The 20,864-nt window shown below is 41.0% G+C and overlaps 1 protein-coding gene across 1 annotated transcript in view; it reads left to right on the forward strand.

The window, feature by feature from the left end:
• Window positions 1–20,864, forward strand: part of LOC148754556 (uncharacterized) — an 86,174-nt gene that overhangs the window by 28,787 nt on the left and 36,523 nt on the right. Inside the window, exons 3-4 of the mRNA XM_088794807.1 lie at window positions 2,593–2,712; window positions 3,421–3,518. Of these exons, the coding sequence (XP_088650933.1) occupies window positions 2,593–2,712; window positions 3,421–3,518 (218 nt within the window). The remainder of the gene's footprint in view (window positions 1–2,592; window positions 2,713–3,420; window positions 3,519–20,864) is intronic.

Consider the following 20,864-nt stretch of genomic DNA (forward strand, 5'->3'; position numbering starts at 1 on the left):
TGTTCTTATAACATTTACTTCAAATTTCCATCTTTCCAATGAGGAAAATAATACACCTCTCAAACACGTCAGGGTATTAAAGATGATGCTTAAAGTACCATGGAACTGAAAAGTGCTATTAAATTCATTTTTATCAATTCTGCTCTTGTGAGCCATTATCACATCACAGTTTTACACAGGCTCTGGATTATCTATTGCCACCCAGAGAACAGAGTTCAGGTTTATTATGTGAATCATTTGGTGCTTGTATCAATCAAAGTTCTTGGCTGCAAGCAACAGACACTCTGGCTCATTTAAATGCATAAGGAATGATTAAATGGTATCGGGTGTCTCATAAAATCCCCAGTAGGGCCACCAAATAAGGCTTGCGAGGCTCTGCAGCCAGGAAAGATACCCCAAATCACACCCCAGTTCTGGAAGCACACAAACACCATTAGTGCTATCCCTGAGCCTGGACATCTGGTCACCACTGACTGCTGGGCACTATCATGAAGTCCACCACCCTCCTTGGAGAAGTAGCAGGGAAGGTCCAAGGTGAGCCTGGAGCATCCTGGGATGCAGAAAGCAAGGAAGTGCTCAAAGAACGATGGGACACCTCAGAAGGACACAGGGGCTGGCTGGAAGGGACTCCCACTGGCCAAATTTGGGATAATTTGATCACAAATGAGTAATGATAGTAGTGGATTATAATAAAAGGCAATCAGTGAGTCCACAATGATACTATATGTAAAGGTGGGAGGAGGGAAAGCTCTTCTTTACAAAGGAATGTCAACTTAGACATACACAATGAATGAGAGAATTCAAAAGCAATCACCCTTTTACAACCAACAATGTAATAATTGCTTCAGGCAAAAGTCATCAGTGGACACTAAAACCAATGAGTGAAAGGTTGCTGGGTTAACAAAATGTTCTTATAATCTCAAGTATCACCTCATAGATTACTTATTAATTTCAAACAGGAAAAGATATCTTTATACTAGAGAGATATGGCGGACCCCACTTTAAGCAAATGATCAAACTTAGCACCTCTAGGGCAAACTGATACCATATGCCTCCTGATAAGGTGCAGTGGGAAGGACTCAGTATCACTTAGGTAGAATTCTTGCCAAAATGTTTAACCTGTATCTAATAGTGAGGAAATAATTAGACAAATCCAAAATGTCAATGGTCATAAAAGATGAATAAAGATGGAGAGGTTTTTCTAGATTAAAGGAAACTAAAAAAAACATGATAGCCACATGCAATTTGTGATCTTATATTTGATCTTAGATTTTTTAAAAAGATACAAATAATATTTCAGGAACAATTAAAGAAGTTTGAATACGAAATGTATATTAGATAACATTACTGTAGCAACATTAAATTTCTTGGGTGTGGCAATGGTCTTGTGGGCACATAGGAGGATGTCTGTTTTTAGGAAATTCATGCTGAGGCATTTACAGGTAATGTGCCACGATGTCTGCAACTTCATCATTGCTTCACTGTCTATAAAAAGAAAGCAAAATATCTGTGTGTTTGGGGGAGAGCAAAGATTAAGCAAATGTGGCAAGATGTTAAACAATTAGTGAATTGTTTATAGTCAATATCCTATATATCCATATAGGACATAGGGGAGTTTTGACTATTTCACCTTGTCCCACATTTCACTTATTCTTTGTTCCGTTTTTCTTTTTCTTAAATAAAATTCCATAGAGGGAAGAACCATTTCTAGGTGAACAAAAATCAGTAACTGCTCTCCTCCCCGGGGGGCGTTTGCCAAGTGTGAACAAGGACTGAGGATCAGGCTTTCTGTATGCGGAGACATTGTGGGGTAAAAGGAAAGAAAGGAAACCTTACAGTTGTGTGAGTTGGTACCACTGATTGGAACCAAGAGGAACCTCAAACATACAGCCAGTTTTCCCCACCAGTTTTCACAACAGGCCTTTCTCTGAGTTCTGATGCAGCGAGGGAGACTGGGGATAGAGGTAATTGGGTAGACTTAAACCCAACTGTATAATAATTATATTAAATGTAAATGGACTAAACACTCCAGTGAAAAGACAAAGGCAAACTGGATGAAAAATCCAATACCCAGTTATCTGCTATTTATGAAAAATGAACCTTAAATATCAGGGCACAGAAAAATTTTAAAAAGATGGGGAAAATATACTGAAAACAAAATTCTAGGTGTATGAATGCCAGACAAGTAGACATTAAGGAAAGAATTATTACTAGAGATGAAGAGGATGATCCATAATGATAAAAGAATCAACAGGAAAGCATAATGATCCTAAATGTGAATGCACCCCTAGAAACATAGCTTCAAAATATATAAAGGAAAACTTGACAATTAAAGTAGAGATAGATCAATAATCTTTGTTGCACAAATTTTAAAATCTCAATTGCTAGAACAAGCAGTAAAAAAAACTAGTAGAAATATAAAAAACTTAAATACAGGTATCCCCTGCTTTTCAAAACTTCACTTTATGCCCCTTGCTTTTACAAAAGACCTATGTTACTACCTGTTTTCACTAACTGAAATCTGAATAGGATTTTTGCTTTTACCAAAAAAAAGGTGAAAAGTGAAAATAATGTTCCGCGTTTGTTTTGCAGCAAACCATTACAGAAGCAATGTGCACCCCAGCAGCAAGAGCGGCCCTACCACCAAGCTTCTTCTCCAGGAACCACACTCAGCATCTCAGCACCCAGCCACCATCACTTTGAACTGTGTCTGTGAGTGTCTGTGCCTCATCTCGATTTAGTGCGTGCCTCTGTTAGCAAGATGTGTCCTAAGGTATCAGAAAAGCCTAAGAGAACTTGTAAGGGTGTTATAGTCAGCGTAAAACTAGACATAATTAAACGTTTCATGGTGAACAAAATAAAGGCATTGTATGTGTGTTGAACTTGCCTGGGACCACCATTCATACTATTTACACAGAGAGAACGAATCTCAAAAGCTGCCGAAGTTACTGTTGGTTCTGCTAGTAGCCAAGTGGTCTTTTGGTCAGCATCCAGTAATGGATAAAATGGAAAGTCTGTTACTTAAGTGGATTGATGGATAAAGTCATCCAGGAACTGAATGTAAAATATTTTTGTGAGATTTTCACTACAATTGACAGTGCTGCAATGATTGCAGAAAAGTATGACTTTAATTTTGAAAGAGCACTTAGGTTTAAGGCAGGTTTGCAGGATGTATTGAGTGCCTACAAAGAATTGTATGATAGAAACATATATGAGGCTAAGCACTGAAGCCCACTGTTATATTTCAAGCCTTTCACAGCAGCCACAGCAGCCACAGCAGACTCTGAATGTTGACCTTGGACATTGAGGCAGGCAGGCATAGAAGAAAGTGTAGACGTTAGTGACCTGCCTGCCCTGATGGATTCAGATGACGACGAGATGTTAATAGTTGACCCTCTTTCTTTCTCTCCTACACCCCAGTCCCCGGCACCTCCCACGACGCCAACCTGCGGTGACTCAGCCTAACACACCTTCATCACCACCTCTCAGCCTTCCAGTTTGCTTGCTTCCCTATTCTGGTGAGTGAAACTACACTATACATACATCATTTCTACTTTATACATGCTGTGTATTATCATATCGGTCCTGCTTTTACTCTACATTAGTGTTATTTTAGGTTTTACGTGTTGTGTGGTAGGTTATTTGGGGGGTCGAGGAATGCTCAAAAAATTCCATATAAATTAATGGTAATTGCATCTTCATTTTACACCATTTCAGCTTACAAAAGATTTCATAGGAATGCTCTACTTTCAGAGAGCAGGAGAAACCTGTACACTATTGACTAACATGACCTAAGTCATTTGTAGAACAGCTGTGGAAATCTCATGGACATTAACCAAAATAGACCAATATTCCAGGGCATAAACTGGTCACAATAAATCAAGGACTGAAATCATACAGAGTAAGTTCTCGGACTACAGTGGATTAAACAAAAAATCAATAGCACAAATATACCTAGGGGGAAAAATAAGCAAAAACTTAGTTGATGAAAAGCATTTGGGTCCCTGATGATTCTGCCATGGATAAGAAGAGGGCTGAGGCTGCTTGAATGATGCATGTGGGTCATCTTTTTCTGGCCTGCAAGTAAGAATATAGTCCTTGACATAGGACACATAGTGTGACTAGATACATGCCTCAGAGCAGCCTGTAAAAAGCAGTCTCCTTAAATAGCATTACCAGGTAACTTGCTGTTGTCACCATCTGAGAGAATTGGGAGGAAGAGTGGAGAATTTCTTATCCAAAGATAAGAACCTTCTACATTCTGAAATATTTACAAATTAAGTGACATTTACTTCAAAAGTTTATGGGAGAGGAGATGTGGATGGGTATATAGATACAATAAGATCAGCCATGAGTTGGTAATGGTAAAGCTGAGGGGTTGGGTGTGGGGGAGTTCGTTATGCTATCCTGTCTGGTACGTGTTTTAAATTTTTCCATGATAAAATTTAAATTAAAAAAAAAGAAAGAAAAAAATCATAAAGAATTGGTATGGTAATTGGTTTGGACCATGGGGCTAAGTGTCTCTTAAAAACTGTCCTGGGGCGGCCGGATGGCTCAGTTAGTTAGAGTGCGAGCTCTGAACAACAGGGTTGCTGGTTCGATTCCCACATGGGCCAGTAAGCTGCGCCCTCCACAGCTAGACTGAAGGCAACAAGCTGCCGCTGAGCTGCTGGAGGGGTGGCCAGATGGCTCAGTTGGTTAGCGCGTGGGCTCTCAACAGCAAGGTTGCCAGTTCAATTCCCACATGGGATGGTGGGCTTGCTCCCCCTGCAACTAAAGATTGAAAACATGACTGGACTTGGAGCTGAGCTGCACCCTCCACAACCAGATTGAAGGACAGCGACTTAGAGCTGATGGGCCCTGGAGAAACACACTGTTCCCCAATATTCCCCAGTAAAATCTATTTTTAAAAAAAACAAAACTGTCCTGGGCAAAAGGCAAATGAGAAGGAACAATTCCCTTCTTCCCTTTTCCACATCCAGAAACATCATCCACAGGAGGATGACTGGAGAACGCTGGAAAGATACCAGCTGGTTCTGAATGAGAACGTATGGGCTGCACTGGGATGAGATTGGTTTCCAGTTGACTTAGAAATTGATTCCAGGGTCAGGAGCTTTAGAGGAAGCATCATAAATAACTTGCATAGTGGAACTTTGTGTAATCACTCTTTTGACATTTTCTCCTTTCCAGTTTTTATTTTTAAATGTATATAAAATTTCTCAGCTGTGGGTCTAATGTTTTTTCTCTTCCTGCATCTGGTGCTCACGGTACTTAAAAGGCCGATTCTCTATTTTTAGCTTTTGTGGGTTTGAGCAATACTTCCAGGTTCAGGGGATAAAGACTGCTCATTAATATTTGTTTGGAGGATGAGGTAATTTCACAAACCAGGCTGTGAAGGTCAACAGTGTATGGAATCTGATGAAATTATGAATATCAACTCTAGTGAGAAGAAGCTATCTTGTTCTTCAATAGAATTATGCAAAATTATGGTGACATTGATATGATCTAGTTTATTAATCTCTTATGAACTGCATGAATTACTAGAGCATGTATATAGCATGTAGGCTGTGCTTTAATAAGCACAGTGTTGGAGGCATTAATCAAAATCCAAATAATGGAGGTTTCTTCATTTGTATTTGTGAAACCAAGAGATGCATTCAGCTTAGTGGCTGTATTAAAACAGCTCTCTATTTATTCATGCTTTCATTCATTTGGTAAATGTCCATGAACTCTCTATTAGTGGGCCAACCACTGAATCTTTCAAATTAATGTCCAATTTGCAAATATCTCTGATACCTGTCCTTGAGCCCTTAAAAAGAATTAGTAAGGGGAGTCAAATTTTACCTATGAAAAAACTGGATGTTAGGTGTCAATTTGAGAGCAAAACATCTACAGCATTTGCTGCCTCTTTGTCCCACATTTAACTCCACAGTGGGTTCATTGGGGAGGATAAATTGTAGCCTGGCTCTTACAGAAATCATCATCTAAAAATTGCCCAAACTCTTAAGATGGCTGATTAGATCCTTCATGATCTGGTTCCTGGTGCCTCATCTCTCCAAATCACCCACCCCCACCATCAGTTAGCTTTCTGTACTTCCCTCAGGTCACGGAATGTACCATTCTCTTTCTCACCTCCTAGACTTCTCGCATACTGCTCCCACTGCTTGCAACACTTTTCCCATTCCTTCCAGCAGCTGACTTTTGGGGCTCAATGAACTTGTGGATCAGCCAGTATAAGTTAAGTCTTGCTGCAGTGACAAACTTCCCATTTCAGTAGTTTAAAACAGCAAGGGTTGTTTCTGTTTCACACAAAGTCCTTTGCAGGCCTAGCCCATTCCCCAGGGCAGCCCTCCTCCTTGGGCGGGCTCAGGACTGTACCTCCCTGTCAGCATGGGCTTCCACTGTCACTGTAGCGGGGGAAAGGAAAGCTGGGTCTCACCCCAACCACGGTTTGCTCTGGCCTAGAAATGACACATGTCACTTGTGTTCACAACCCACTGGCAGAACAGTCACCAGGCCAAGGCCCTGCCTAGCATCAAAGGGACAGAAACGTAAAACCTTTCTAGATGCCACGAGTGACAAAACCCAGAATTACCAATAAGCAGCACTAACATGTCATAAGGTTCCACTTCCAATGAGAAGCCCTCCCTATCCCTTTAAACAGATGGAGCTGGTTTGTTGAGGAGTCTCAATTTGTCTGTTTGGGTTTTGTCCAATTACTACCTCCCCTTTCTCCTTAAAAACATCTTGGCCAGTCACTTTTGATTATCAGAACAGTTTCCATTCAGCTTAAACATTTAGTCCTCTTCACTCTCAAATTTCAGTCTCAAGGTCAATTTAAAACTCATCTGATTCCTCTACCCCCAGGTCAGGCTTGGAGCCGAGGCTGGTGCATAGTCTCTTTCTACACATTCCTTTCCTCCCTGTTGTAGAGACTAACTTATTCACATGTTAGGGCAGAGGAAAGGCAAAAGAAAACAGCAGATGTTTCTTCTCTTTACTGATTAAGGTGACATTCCTCTTCTTTGGTTTTCCCTGCTTCTCTTGCCAACACTGGTAGGCCAACAACAGATGCCCATTTGAGCAGGCTCCTCTCAAGCTGAGTCTCAAAGAGCATATACCGTGTTTCCCCGAAAATAAGACCTAGCCGGACCATCAGCTCTAATGCGTCTTTTGGAGCAAAAATCAATATTAGACCTGGTCTTATTTTACTATAATATAAGACCCGGTCTTATATAATACAACATAATATAAGACTGAGTCTTATATTAATGTTTGCTCCAAAAGACACATTAGAGCTGATGGTCCGGCTAGGTCTTATTTTCGGGGAAACACGGTATATGGGTCCTTCAGAGGACCAGTGTGGGCCTTCCCTGCTGCATTCTTTCCTGCCCTAGGAGACCAGTCTTCACCTGGACCACATTCACTCCCACCCCTTACCTCCACAAAAACAGTGTACCCCTTAAGCCTCTGTCTGCAGGGCACCCCTTTGATGGAGGAGACCAGCAACATGGCTCTAGCCCAGCTACCTTCCAAGGCATCCACTCAACCCACAGGCACCTCTGAATTCCTTCCCACCCCAATGGTGGGTAAGCAAGCAGGTCTACTGCCAGCTCCTTTTTTAGCCGTGTCTGTCACCTTTTGCCTGTTCTCTTTGCTCTTGTTCATGGAAGCCAGGGGCTGATTGACAAGTCCAGAGATGAAATATCAGTCCACCTTTCCTGCCAACACTCATGTACAAGTCATTCTCTTGGCTTCAACACACACAGAGGAGAGAAACTCGCCTCTCTGTCTGAACACTGCACTGACCAAAAAGGCCTCCAACATCTCCCACTTTTAGCTATCTTATGCAGACTTGGGGGCTAGGGTAGACCTGAACTGGTGATCCTCAGCAAGCCCTTAGGTGGCTGTTCCTAACTTGTGAAAACGCCTTGACCTTAGAATGTGGGGTACTTGGTGTCTTGTCTTGAGAGTGGACACTAGCAACACTCTGGGACATCAGGAAACTCCTGGACTTCATGGAGATAAGTAGCCTTTGCAAGTGCTGCCACAGCCCCTCTGTTGCTTGTCTCTGGGTCCCATTACATCATGTGGCTCTTGCATGCTACATGATCTGTCTCCCCCGGATCTAGCCAATCTTGGGCCTTTCTGACCCATCCTGGAGACCAGCTCAGTGCCCACCACAGGGTGAGTGCTCAAGTATTTTTTGACAAGACCAGGCCAGTTAATGTTAATGTGGGAAGGTTTTTAATAAAAAGTTTTAAAAGGATTTGAAAGAGAAGATGTACCTATTTTCAGGAAGAAAATGAAGGATATTCCAAATAAGGGAAGTAATTTGAGGAGTAACAGTGCACATAGAAAAAGGCTGTGCCTATGTATAGAGTTAGGGTTTTTTAAATAGAACAAAATGGTGTTCACATACTATATCAAGAATTGGGTTGCTTTGCAGAATATATAGTCTCGTATATTTTATAGAATCATCTACCTCCATTGTATATATTCAGTGAAAAATATAGTAAGCCGTCAATATCAAGTTGTATGGGCTCACTTGTTATGGCAGGACTAACGTCGACCCACTTCCAGAATTCCTAGAACAGACAGACTTTCTAGGTAGAGGTAAACAAAGAGTATTGCATCACATTACCTCATTCCGTACAGCTATCAATGCAGTCAAGGTTGCTAAACAGTATAATCTCCACATTAAAGTTACTGTTGGTTCCCTCCAGTAACTCAATAGACGCTGAGTGAATTCAGAAATCATTTAGGACTACAAATACGGTCATGGAATAAATTCCCTGACCAGGCTGTATAAATGCCTAATTAAAAGCATTATGCTGCCTGAAATTCTCCGTATACAGTGTTATGAGTTTGGGGTCCCTTTGTGAATATTCCAGACCAGATGTAATTTACCTATACTGGATAGGCAGTTGTAAGTCATTCTTACAGAGATTTTCCCAGAGTTAAGGAAAGTGTGTGTGTGTGTGTGTGTGTGTGTGTGTGTGTGTGTGTGTGTTGAACTATGTATATTTGAAACAAGGGCAAAGCTGATTTTCTGGATCACCTGTCTCCACAAGAGATTCTCTTCTTGGATCATTCTATGCTGTTTGACTCCTTTTGAACTTTCCATAATCAGGGGACCACTTCATGACTGTTGTGAGAAATGGCAAGGTTTGAGCGTAGACTCGGTTAATGGCATCTGCACTTGGAAAATTGCCAATTGGTAGTGTGCTAGGACCAGAGTTTTCTTTTATATCTGTCCTTGACTGGCTGTAGTTGATTGTGACCTGCAGACATAGTTTGTTTGAAGAATCTGGTTGACATCATTTCTGATTGCAAACTGCCATTCTCTCTTCATTGTTACTGTTTGGCGTGAGAATTTGAGCTGACATTTCAAACAGCCTTGACTTTTCCCTTAGTGTTTCCTTTAACTCTTTTTCCTAACACCCTAACAAATCTTCACATAGTCCCCCGCGTATTTCCACCCCCCCAGGCCATGATTTTCCCCCTTTGGCCCATGTACATGTTCTATCATGAGGCAGTAATAAGCAAGGCAAGAAAGGAGCAGACTTTCAGACAGGCTGTTAATGCTGTAAAGGAATTCTTGGCTGATGCCTCTCAAATTCTCAGTATTTGTTATATGGATGCAGACCTCCCTTGCTATCTGAATCTAATCCACTCCTGAAAGCATGTTGGATAACAAATTTTCAGATAAAGGAAGCTTATATTCTATTATTTTAAATGGGAAAAATGATGTATTCCCAGGCCATCCAAAAGCCACAAGCAATTTTCTCAAATATTACTAAAATACTCTTAAAGCCCTCGCTAACCATCCACCAAGGATTTCTGCATAATGTAAAAACATTTAAAACATCAACTACCCAATTTTTTTGTGTACAGTGCTCCATTATATGGTAGAGCAGGGCTTTGCAAACTTTGGCGTGCATCAGAATCATCAGGGACTTTGTTGAAGCGTGGAATCCTGGGACCCAGAATTTCAGATGCAATAGGTGTGGGTTGGGACCCAAGAATTAGCGTCTCTAACAAGCTCCCTGGTGATAAGGATGCAGCTGGTCCAGGACAACATTGGGAGGAGGACAGCTGTAGAGAATATGATTTTTATCTTTTTTCCATACTCAGTGAATACTACTGAAATATAAATAACCATAGTGGAAATATGTTTAAGATACTTTAAATAATGAATGAAACTTACTCTTAGAACAATGAAATAATACAGCAGTTTGCAAATAATGGTTATTAGCCAATGGAAGAGTTGCCTGAGCAGAGTCTGGTGGCCAGAGGAAGAAGATAGAAGCTTCAGTCACAGTTAGTGTTTGGAGGTGAGTAGAACAGTAGATGCTTCATGTACAAGTCCAAATACAAGGAACTGAGGGACGGTTTTCTCTGATTGGCATGTGAGACTCCAGAAGTGAATGTGGCTTGAAATAGTCATCTGATGCTGTAGATGAAACAACGTGAAGGGAACAAAAGCTCTCAGAGTGGACAACTGTTAATATTCTCTTTGTTTAAGCTTATACAGCTCCAGGTGGCGCAAGACAGGGCTTGTCATTGCATTCTGGAGTGCATGCTTCCTTTGATGTCATGACCACACTAGCCACAGCAATGGTTCGTGGATGTAATCTACAATATCTGTTGAAGATTCCGCACATGGAGTCTGGTCTTCCTTTTCCTCCACATGATGGTGAACGTGAAGCTGAATGAGTACTACTTTCTGAGAAGATGGTTTCACTTAATAATTGGGAATGCTGACCTTCTAGATGTTGATAGCACCCATTTAAACAACACGTATCCTGATCAGGAGGCTGCTGAGAAAGGATTACAACACAGCCTACATCCTCTTACCAGGACTCACAGGGTTTGTTTGCTGATTTCCAGTAGCAGGTTTTTGATTCAGACAATAAATCTGGAATAAACATTTTTGCAAGTCATTTTAGTGAGTCATTGGATTGTGAGAGTGCAGATTGTGAGGAGTACCTGGTAGAATTAAACCTTTACTGTGCAGCAGGCATAGGCCTGGGGGCTGTGTATATGGTAATCAACACAATAAATATGGTGCTGGCCTCAATAGCTAGTGAGAGACAGAATAAACCAGCAAACGTGTACACAGTAAAATGTATACCACTGCCAAGTGTGATAGAGGTAGAGAAAGGAAAACGGATGCTATTAGAATCATGTAGGGATGGAGAAAGTGGGAGAGGGGAGGAAGAGCCCTTCTGAGAAGGTAACATTTGGTTTTTGTTTTTGTTTTTATGGAACATTTTGTTTTGAGTTTTCTATGGAAATGTTTAAAGTGCAAAAAAGTGCCAAGAAGAAAATAACAACCACCTACATTTCCACCATCCAGAAATAACCTTTTAGCATTTTGGCATTGTTACTTCCAATTACAGCTTTTGAAAGATTTTTCTCACTGCTGTGGGGAGCAGTGGATTTCATGGAGAACTCAGGGTGGCCTGGTTTACTCTAGTTACTGTGACTATGGAATAAAGGGAAAGTGACAAAGGATTTGGGGTACAGCAGGGCATGGAGATATGATTAAGGGGCTGAGGGAGAGGGAACCAAATAAGATGAATCCCGAGTGTTGGGCATAAATCAAATGGACTATGATGCTGTCATTAGGGAGATGGAAAGAGGGGCTTCGAAATAGGTTGGAAGTGGGGGAAAAGAGACCAAGAGTTCAGTAATTTTGAGGCTGCACATGAAACACCTAAATGGAGCTACCAAGTAAGCCATTGGAGAAAATATTCTGGGGCACAGAAGAGAGGATATTAATTTGAGGTGTTGCATACTGATGTTCCTTAAGGCTCAGAGAATGGAAGAGATCACCTGGGGAGAAAGTTTAGAGAGCAGAATTGGGGCCAGGACTGAGCCCCGAGAAAAGTCAACATGAAAATGGATTAGAGGAAGAGCAACTGGGCTAAGAGAATGGAAATGACTAACCATAGGGGTAGGAGGAGAACCTGGTAAGTTCTGTGGTAGGCAGAACGGTGGCCAGAAAATATTCATGTCCTAATGCCTGTGACCTGTAAAAGTAGGACCTTAAATGGCAAAAGGGACTTTGCAGATGGAATTACGTTTATGGACCTTAGATAGGAAGAACATTCTGGATTCCCAAGTGGGCCCAGTGCAATCACCTGGGTCCTTCAAAGTGGAAGAGGGAGGCAGAAGAAGTGGTCAGAGAGAGGTGATGATGGAAGAGGCAGGAGAGAGTCAAAGTGTAGAGGGACTTGGTCCACCATTGCTGGCTTTGGAGGCGGAGGAAGAGGGTTATGAGCCAAACAATGCAGGGAGCTTCTAGAAGCTGTGAACTCCCTGCAGAGCTAAGGAACAGAAGGGTCCACAGTGCAAAGGACTTTCATAGAGACTGTGGGAAGAGACATCCGGAGACAGATGTCTGTAGGTGGGGATGGAGGTCTCCGCTGCAGCTCCCTTCGCTGGTGATGCTGTGCTCTGTGTCATCTGGGAGACAGGAAGGGGCTAAAGCTTGGAAAGCAAAGATATTTCACTCTTTCTTTCATAAGCTTTATTAAGGATGTTCATTTTTTAGCTAAGCAAGAAAAGTTCAGTGATTCCACTTTCACAGCATGGCAGACAAAATGGTATCCATATGTCTTAGTCAGCTTGGGCTGCTGTAACAAAATACCATAGACTCGGTGGCTTAAACAACAGTCATTTATTTCTCACAATTCTGGAGGCGGGGAGTCCAAGATCAGAGAGCTGGCCTGTTGGGTTCCTGGTGAGAATTCTCTCGCTGGCATACAGATGGCCACCTTCTTTCTGTTTCCTCACATGGGTACGAGAGTGAGCTCTGGGGTGTCTTCCTCTTATGTGGGCACTAATCCCATCATAAGGGCTCCACCCACATGACCTCATAAAGGCCTCACCTCCTAACACCGTCACTTTCAGGGAGTTTAGGACTTCAACATATGAACTTTGGGGGAACACAAACGTTCAGTCCATAGCACCATACAATTTCCTGAGAATCTGTAAATTAAGATGATCAGTGTCCCCTAGCTACTCCCTGGGAACCCACTTAGCCAGACATTAGTAGAAGTGGCAAGAAATCTGGTCTTTGGAGTCCTTGGCTAAGACCAACGGGACTGCTGTGGGAGGCAGAATGTCCCCACAAAGATGTCCATGCCCTAATCCCCAGAACCTGGGAATATGTTGCATGACCAAAGGGGCTTTGCTGATGTAGTTAAGGCTACAGGTCTTAAAATACGGAAAATATCCTGGATTATCTGGGCTGGTCCAATTTTATCACATGAGTCCTTAAAAGCAGAGAACCTTCTCTGGCTGGAGTCAGAAAAGATGCTGCAAAAGGGAAAGCCAGAGAGAGTTGAAACATGAGAAGGACTCTGTGCATCATCATGGGAATGAAAACAGAGGAGGCAACACAATGAGGGATGCACAGGGTCTTAAGTTGCTGAGAAGTTCCTGGGTGACAGCCAGCAAGGGCCTGGAGACCTCAACCCTGTAACTCCAAGGAACTGGATTCTGCCAACAACCCGAATGAGCTCGGAAGTGGATTCTTCTCCAGAACCTGTGAAAATAAGCTCAGGCCAGCTGACACCTTGATTTCAGCCTTGTGAGACCTGGAACAGAGGAACCAGGGGAGCTCACCAGATTTCTAAACTACAGAACTATGAGATGATAAATTTGTATTATTTAAAACTGGTAAATTTGTGGTAATTTTTAAAGGCAGGAATATAAAACTGATATAACTGCCAAGGCACATTTTGAGCTATTACCCCATTGATAAACAATTTCAGTGACATTAACTTTGATAGTTGAACACATACCACAAGTTGAGAGATGAGAAACCTGGCAAGTTTTGGTGGTCAATTTACTCCTGGAACATTTAGCCTGACTGTTGACTTGCCATAAGATGAGTTGTGATGGTGACAACTTGGATTATGTTCCTTTGTACAAAGTCCTCAAAGACAATAAAAGGAAATGCTGATGGGCATCAGAAATTATGATTCCTCACCAGCCCTGCTGTAAAAATGTGATGCACAGCTATGACTATTGCCAAAAAAAAAAAAGAGGTCAAAATGAAATGCATGGTTTGGAACAGAAGTTTAACTATCATCAAGACAATTTTCTCCTGTAATAGACCTATGAGAACAGTAGGGACTTTTGAGCAATTTATCTCTGTTCTTTCCCATGGATGTTCTGCTAAGCAGCTGGGCGCATCCGCAGCCTTTATGGTCTTTTCAATCTACCAGCAACAGATTTCTAGCTCCTAGCCAGGGGTCTCTTTAGGAAATGCCTGCATTCTAGAATCACAGCATGATCCTTTAAAAGGCTTCCTTCTGGGCATATTTTATTAACTCCAACAACAGAAACCAACTCGACTTACCTTCAGCAGAAAATGAATTTATTCCAATAATTTATTGAACAGCTCACAGAATTAACAGGAAGGTTGGAGAATCAACTAGGAAAATGGGCAGGAAACAAAGAAACAGGCAAGTGTATCCACTGCTAAAATTACATCACAGGAAGAGTTGATTAAAGAAGCTACCTCTGGGGGCGGCCGGATGGCTCAGTTGGTTAGAGCGCAAGCTCTCAACAACAAGGTTGCTGGTTTGATTCCCGTATGGGATGGTGGGCTGCGCCCCCTGCAACTAAGATTGAAAATGGCAACTGGAGTTGGAACTGAGCTGCGCCCTCCACAACTAGATTGAAGGACAACGACTTGGAGCTGATGGGCCCTGGAGAAACACACTGTTCCCCAATATTCCCCAATTTAAAAATATTCCTTTAAAAAAAACAGAAGAAGCTACCTCTGAGCCACAGATGCTGCCCCTGACTCCATCATACTCTGTCATCTCTGGAAGCTGGCTACTCTGGCTGTAGCTGCAAACAATTCTAAACTGTTCCCTATTTCTATCTATTTCTATCTCCAGATCCAAAATCCCGAGTGGAAGGATTTAATTTTTCTCAGTTCTGATAATATGAAACCAATTTTAGCCACCAAAGGTCAAGAAAAGCACATATTTTAGTTTTCTTAGTAGAAGGCAGGACTGTTCTTCCCTGCAAGACTTACACTGTGAGCTATTCTCCAGATATAGAAAAGAGTGCAAGGTGGAACTCTCCATGCCTTTGGCTCTTGAACATCCCCCAAAACTCATCTTCTCATATGTACACACACACACACACACACACACACACACACACACACATAATGGCCCGCTTCAAATAATGCAGCTTACCCTATTCCCAAAGAAAACAACCCACTATTTCATCAGTAACTTTTTTTTTTTTTTTAAATTAAATTTATTGGGGTGACAATTGTTAGTAAAATTACATAGATTTCAGGTGTACAATTCTGTATTACATCATCTATAAATCCCATTGTATGTTCATCACCCAGAGTCAGTTCTTCCATCACCATATATTCGATCCCCCTTACCCTCACCTCCCCCCCCACCCCCCTTACCCTCTGGCAACCACTAAACTATTGTCCGTGTCTATGAATTTCTGTTTCTCATTTGTTTGTCTTGTTCTTTTGTTGTTTTTGGTTTATATACCACATATCAGTGAAATCACATGTTTCTCTGCTTTTTCTGTCTGACTTGTTTCGCTCAGCATTACTCTCTCAAGATCCATCCATGTTGTCACAAATGTTCCTATATCATCTTTTCTCACTGCCGAATAGTATTCCATTGTGTATATGTACCACAACTTCTTTATCCATTCATCTATCGAAGGACATTTTGGTTGTTTCCATGTCTTGGCCACCGTAAACAAAGCTGCAATGAACATTGGAGCACACGTGTCTTTATCTCTAAATGTTTTCAGATTTTTTGGGTAGATACCCAGGAGAGGGATTGCTGGGTCATACGGCAATTCTATTCGTAATTCTTTGAGGAACCTCCACACTGCCTTCCATAACGGCTGCACCAGTCTGCATTCCCACCAACAGTGTATGAGGGTTCCTTTTTCTCCACAACCTCTCCAACATTTGTTACTATTTGTCTTGTTGATGATAGCCATTCTGACTGGGGTGAGGTGATATCTCATTGTGGTTTTGATTTGCATTTCTCTGATGATTAGTGATGTTGAGCATTTTTTCATATGTTTATTTGCCATTTGTATGTCCTCTTTGGAGAAATGTCTCTTCAAGTCCTCTGCCCATTTTTCAATTGGGTTGTTTGTTTTTTTGTTGTTGAGTTGCATGAGTTCCTTGTATATTCTGGATACTAGCCCCTTATCGGAGGCACTGTTAGCAAAAATCTTCTCCCATTCAGTTGGTGGCCTCTTTATTTTGTCAATGGTTTCTTTTGCTGTGCAGAAGCTTTTAAGTTTCATATAGTCCCATTCGTTTATTTTAGCTTTTACTTCCATTGCCTTTGGAGTCAAGTTCATAAAATGCTCTTTGAACCCAAGGTCCATAAGTTTAGTACCTATGTTTTCTTCTATGCAGTTTATTGTGTCAGGTCTTATGCTTAAGTCTTTGATCCATTTTGAATTAACTTTGGTACATGGTGACAAATAGCAGTCCAGTTTCATTCTTTTGCACGTGGCTATCCAATTCTCCCAGCACCATTTATTGAAGAGGCTGTCTTTGCTCCATTGTATGTTTTTAGCTTCTTTATCAAACATTATCTGTCCATATTTATGTGGTTTTATTTCTGGGTTCTCAATTCTATTCCATTGGTCTATGTGTCTGTTTTTCTGCCAATACCATGCTGTTTTGATTATTGTAGCCCTGTAGTACAAGCCAAAGTCAGGAAGTGTGATACCTCCATTATAGTTCTTTTTTCTTAAGATTGCTTTGGCTATTCGGGGTCTTTTGTGGTTCCAAACAAATCTGATGATTTTTTGTTCTATTTCTTTAAAATATGCCATTGGGATTTTGATGGGGATTGCATTGAATCTGTATTCATCAGTAACTTTTTCTAGCCCCTCGCCCAGGGCATTGGAGCGATATCTATTTCAGTCATACTCCCTTCTCTACCTCCAACCCAGTCTATGTGCAATAGTGGGGTAAAGGAAGAGGAAAATAAGGGCAATAACTTAAAATGTGTAAATGTATACATGGCGCAGTGAGGAAGAGAATCTGGGTCGAGGCTATGGTCCTTGTTTCTGCAACTGATGACATATTTACGACATCCCCCATGTTACTCATTTCATGTTCCCATTGCCCTCAGCCCCACCTTGGCTGGCTGCACTGGTATGCTGGGAATGTTTACCATCCAGCTCTCTGAAAAAGAAAAAGGTATTCAGTATACATTGTACTGACATAAGGGATGTTTAGCACAGAATTTAACAACTAATGATAAAATACACAATGTTCTTTATTGTAAATTCCATATAGCCAATCGTCGACTGTCAAAGGTTGATGCTTTTTTTTTTTTTTTTGCCAACCTATGGTTGCAATTCAACCATGATTTGACAAAACCAGACTACAAATAAAGGCTTGATTTCTGTTCAATTCAGCCAAGAAGTTGCTTGAGTCATTAACTAATGAGTATAGTTCTGACATGGATATCTGTTGATAATTTTGTTTGCATTAACAAGTAAAATCAAAAAAAAAATGAAGATTCATAACAGAACTTCATTTATTCATCAGTGACATGAGCGACTGCTTTACTAGATCAGATAAGTTTTCAAATAGTGGAAGAATATTGCCTCAAATTTTTATGCTATTCACAATGTAATAGCTACAGATACAACCAGATTTTAAATTTAATCTGTATTATTAACATTTTCTCCATCATTTTAAGTCCAGATAATCAACAAAACACTGTATTGTGACTTGATCCATTTAAAGAATACATAAATAAGCTCCTAGCTAACATTAATAAACTTTACATCTTTTCTTTTTTCTGATTGAACTTTAATTTCCATATCATGACCCATAGGACTTTTTTGCTAATAAATATGTAATTTTTACAAGTTTATTTTATACTCTATCATTCTTCTCAGTAAATATATATATGCATATATGTATATAAATTGGAATTTTAAATTTCATCTCTAAGTGTTAAAACTATTCTTATGGATTGAGTTATTATAGTTATTGGTACACAATTGACAAAAACAACAAATATAAATGTTGATAAATAATCATTAAACATAAAAACGCAAATTTTAGTTGAAATTGCATTTCTTAGTAATATGAATGGGGCTGATTTTTTAAAATAAGTTATGTATCCATGGATGAATATGACTTATTGCTAGAATGAGGCAGAGTTCAGCAACAATCCAACAATTTATTCCTATTTTTTCAGTATTGTAAATGTAAGTGCCGAGAAACCTTGCTCACATAAATAAGTATGTAGGAATGGAGGAGGGTAGTTATACCTGTGTCATTCATTTTGTTGAAATCTTTCCAAGTATGTGCTAAATGTTACATAGTGATGTCTTGACAAAAATTATTTTTGATGCTATATCAGCTCCCGGCTCTTAGGTTTTTCAGTTTTGTTGAAAGCAAAGATTTACAACTATATGACTTGAGAAATCAATTGTCATCTACTCTTTGCATCACTAACTTTCTCCATTTTTGAAAGTATACTACGACGACATTACTATGACTTCCAACACAACTATTAATTTTACTTGTTCTGTCTCTAACAGGCATCTCATTTAGCCTTTATACTGAGAAAAGTTTAGCAAATACTTAATAAGTATTTGTCACTACAATATTATTTATAAAATACTTTTATGTTTTGATTTTCATCAAAAGCTTTCAACTGCAGCTTTAGGTCATCCAAGTTATGGAAAATGTATCATCTATATGGGAAAGCCCATCCTCATTGTCAAACCAGTTAGTCAAATCAGACTTGCCTCTGTCTTTCTCCCTGTGACATCTCATATTGGCTTGGGCTTCTCATAGCATGGTGGCCTCAAGGTAGTTGCTCTTCTTACATGTGGGTGCCTTCCAAAAGGCAGGAAGCAGGAAGTGCCCAGCCATTTAAGGGTTATACCTAAAACTGGCACAGTGTCACTTCACCCTATGCTATTGATCAAAGCAGTCACAGAGCCCTCCAGATTCAAGAGGTAGAGAAACAGACTCTACCTCTCACCGAGGGAGTCACAAGGTTGCATTTTAGAATACCAGTGGGATCGTGATATCATTGCAGTCATCTTTAGAAAATACTATCTGCCATGGCCAGTTTCTGAGAACATATTTCATCAATACTCAGGAACTGAGGAAACAACTCATGGGTTTCAGTGTCCCATGGGCCTAACCATGAGGTAGACTCGTGTCCAACCTCCAGTTATCTTCTCACCAGTCTGACTAATGAGCCACAGTAACTTTCAGGGTCCCCAGGATTTAGTGTTATCTTAGAGCCACTGTCCAATAATCCCCCATAGATGGACTTGTTTCCCTTTCCCAGTGCATATTTACTGTAGTAAATGATGGAGTCTCTCGTGTGAGGGATAAAATGAAGATCCGGGACGTACTGGGGGAAATCTTTGCAGGGTCCTTTCTTGGAGCACACAGCTTCCCCTTCATTCAAGTGTCTCTAGTCTGGTAATTGGGTGACTCAGGTTTCAGAACTGGGTGAGAGGCTTCAACTCGGCATTTTTCTCTTTTGATACGTGTACAACCTCTGTTAACCAGGTATGGAGTTTTGCTGTTGTAAAAGTCAAATAGGGCCTTTGGAGAATAACCAGGATCTTCAGACCTGGCGATCTCATGACCAGTCCATGATTGCCAAAGATGCCTGTGGCTCAGACTCGTGATTCCCAGTCTGATAAGCATGATCATCTTGCTCCTGGTGGTGAAGTAGTGTCCCTGGCCTCTGTCACTTGGAGATAGTCCTAATAAATGGATATCAGGAGGCCCATTACCAATTAGGGGTTGCAGAGGGCACCTCAAAGGAGTTGGGGAGAGCTGGGAGGTGGGAACTGAATAGGAGCTATGCAGAGCCATGTGGGATTGAAGTACAGATGAGGGTGACATGATGGTCTGGGCTTCTTGTGATGAATGAAGGAAGTTTAGGACACAGTGAGATTAATCCTGTTGGTCTTAATGCATGTAATGGTGACAGGGTATGTTTTGGGGGAGGGGAATCCTAGGCAGCATGATTTTTCTCTCCTGCCTCGAGATAAATGGCTCCACCTCATCAGTGAGGATTTCACTCTTGACGCTGCCAATGGAGAAGTGGCAGTTCAAGGAGGAACAAGTCTCCAAAGAGTACATTATTCCCAGTGATCATAGATGATTATTTGATTTGCTTGTTTACCAGTGGCTGCCACAGTCCTACCGCTTAACACTGCCTTCAGCCCCAACTAGGACAAATAACTCATTCCACATAGCTCCTATTTTCCTAAGGCTATTGGTTGCAATTCATGCCCGGACATGAATTCCTATATGAGTCAAAGTTATGATCGTAAGCAGTAGATACTGACCCATCACTGAAAGGATTTGGGATAGTTCACATATTCAATGAGAGTGCTGGAGAAACAGGCCTAGAAAGAGAATAGGAGACAAAGGGGTGAGTATGACAGAACTATGACCAAATTATGCCATCAAAAAGTTTGGTTAGGACACCAGTGTACCATTGCCCAGTACTAAGCCTTGCTCCAGGCACTGCTGCCATTAGAGTGGGCAGGCCACTACTGTCAATCTGAAATGAATTCTAAACAAATTCTAACTGTCCACTGCTCCTTTTACCATACTCAAATGCCCTGCCTTAATGCATGTGCCCAAGCTTTATCTCTCCATGGAGGCAATATCTGTCCTTTCTGTGTGGGGAGGCTGGGAAAGATACAGAATGACTACCTCTAAACATACAAAGTGAGTGCAGTTGCTAGTCAAAAAAGAAACTGTACTCCAGTAAATAACTCACAGGATCCCGTGTTCATTTCTATGGAAGAATAGCCCTTACATG

The sequence above is a fragment of the Rhinolophus sinicus genome, chromosome 18 (assembly GCF_057876585.1).
Source record: "Rhinolophus sinicus isolate RSI-liver-muscle chromosome 18, RSI-T2T, whole genome shotgun sequence".
Lineage (NCBI taxonomy): Eukaryota > Metazoa > Chordata > Mammalia > Chiroptera > Rhinolophidae > Rhinolophus > Rhinolophus sinicus.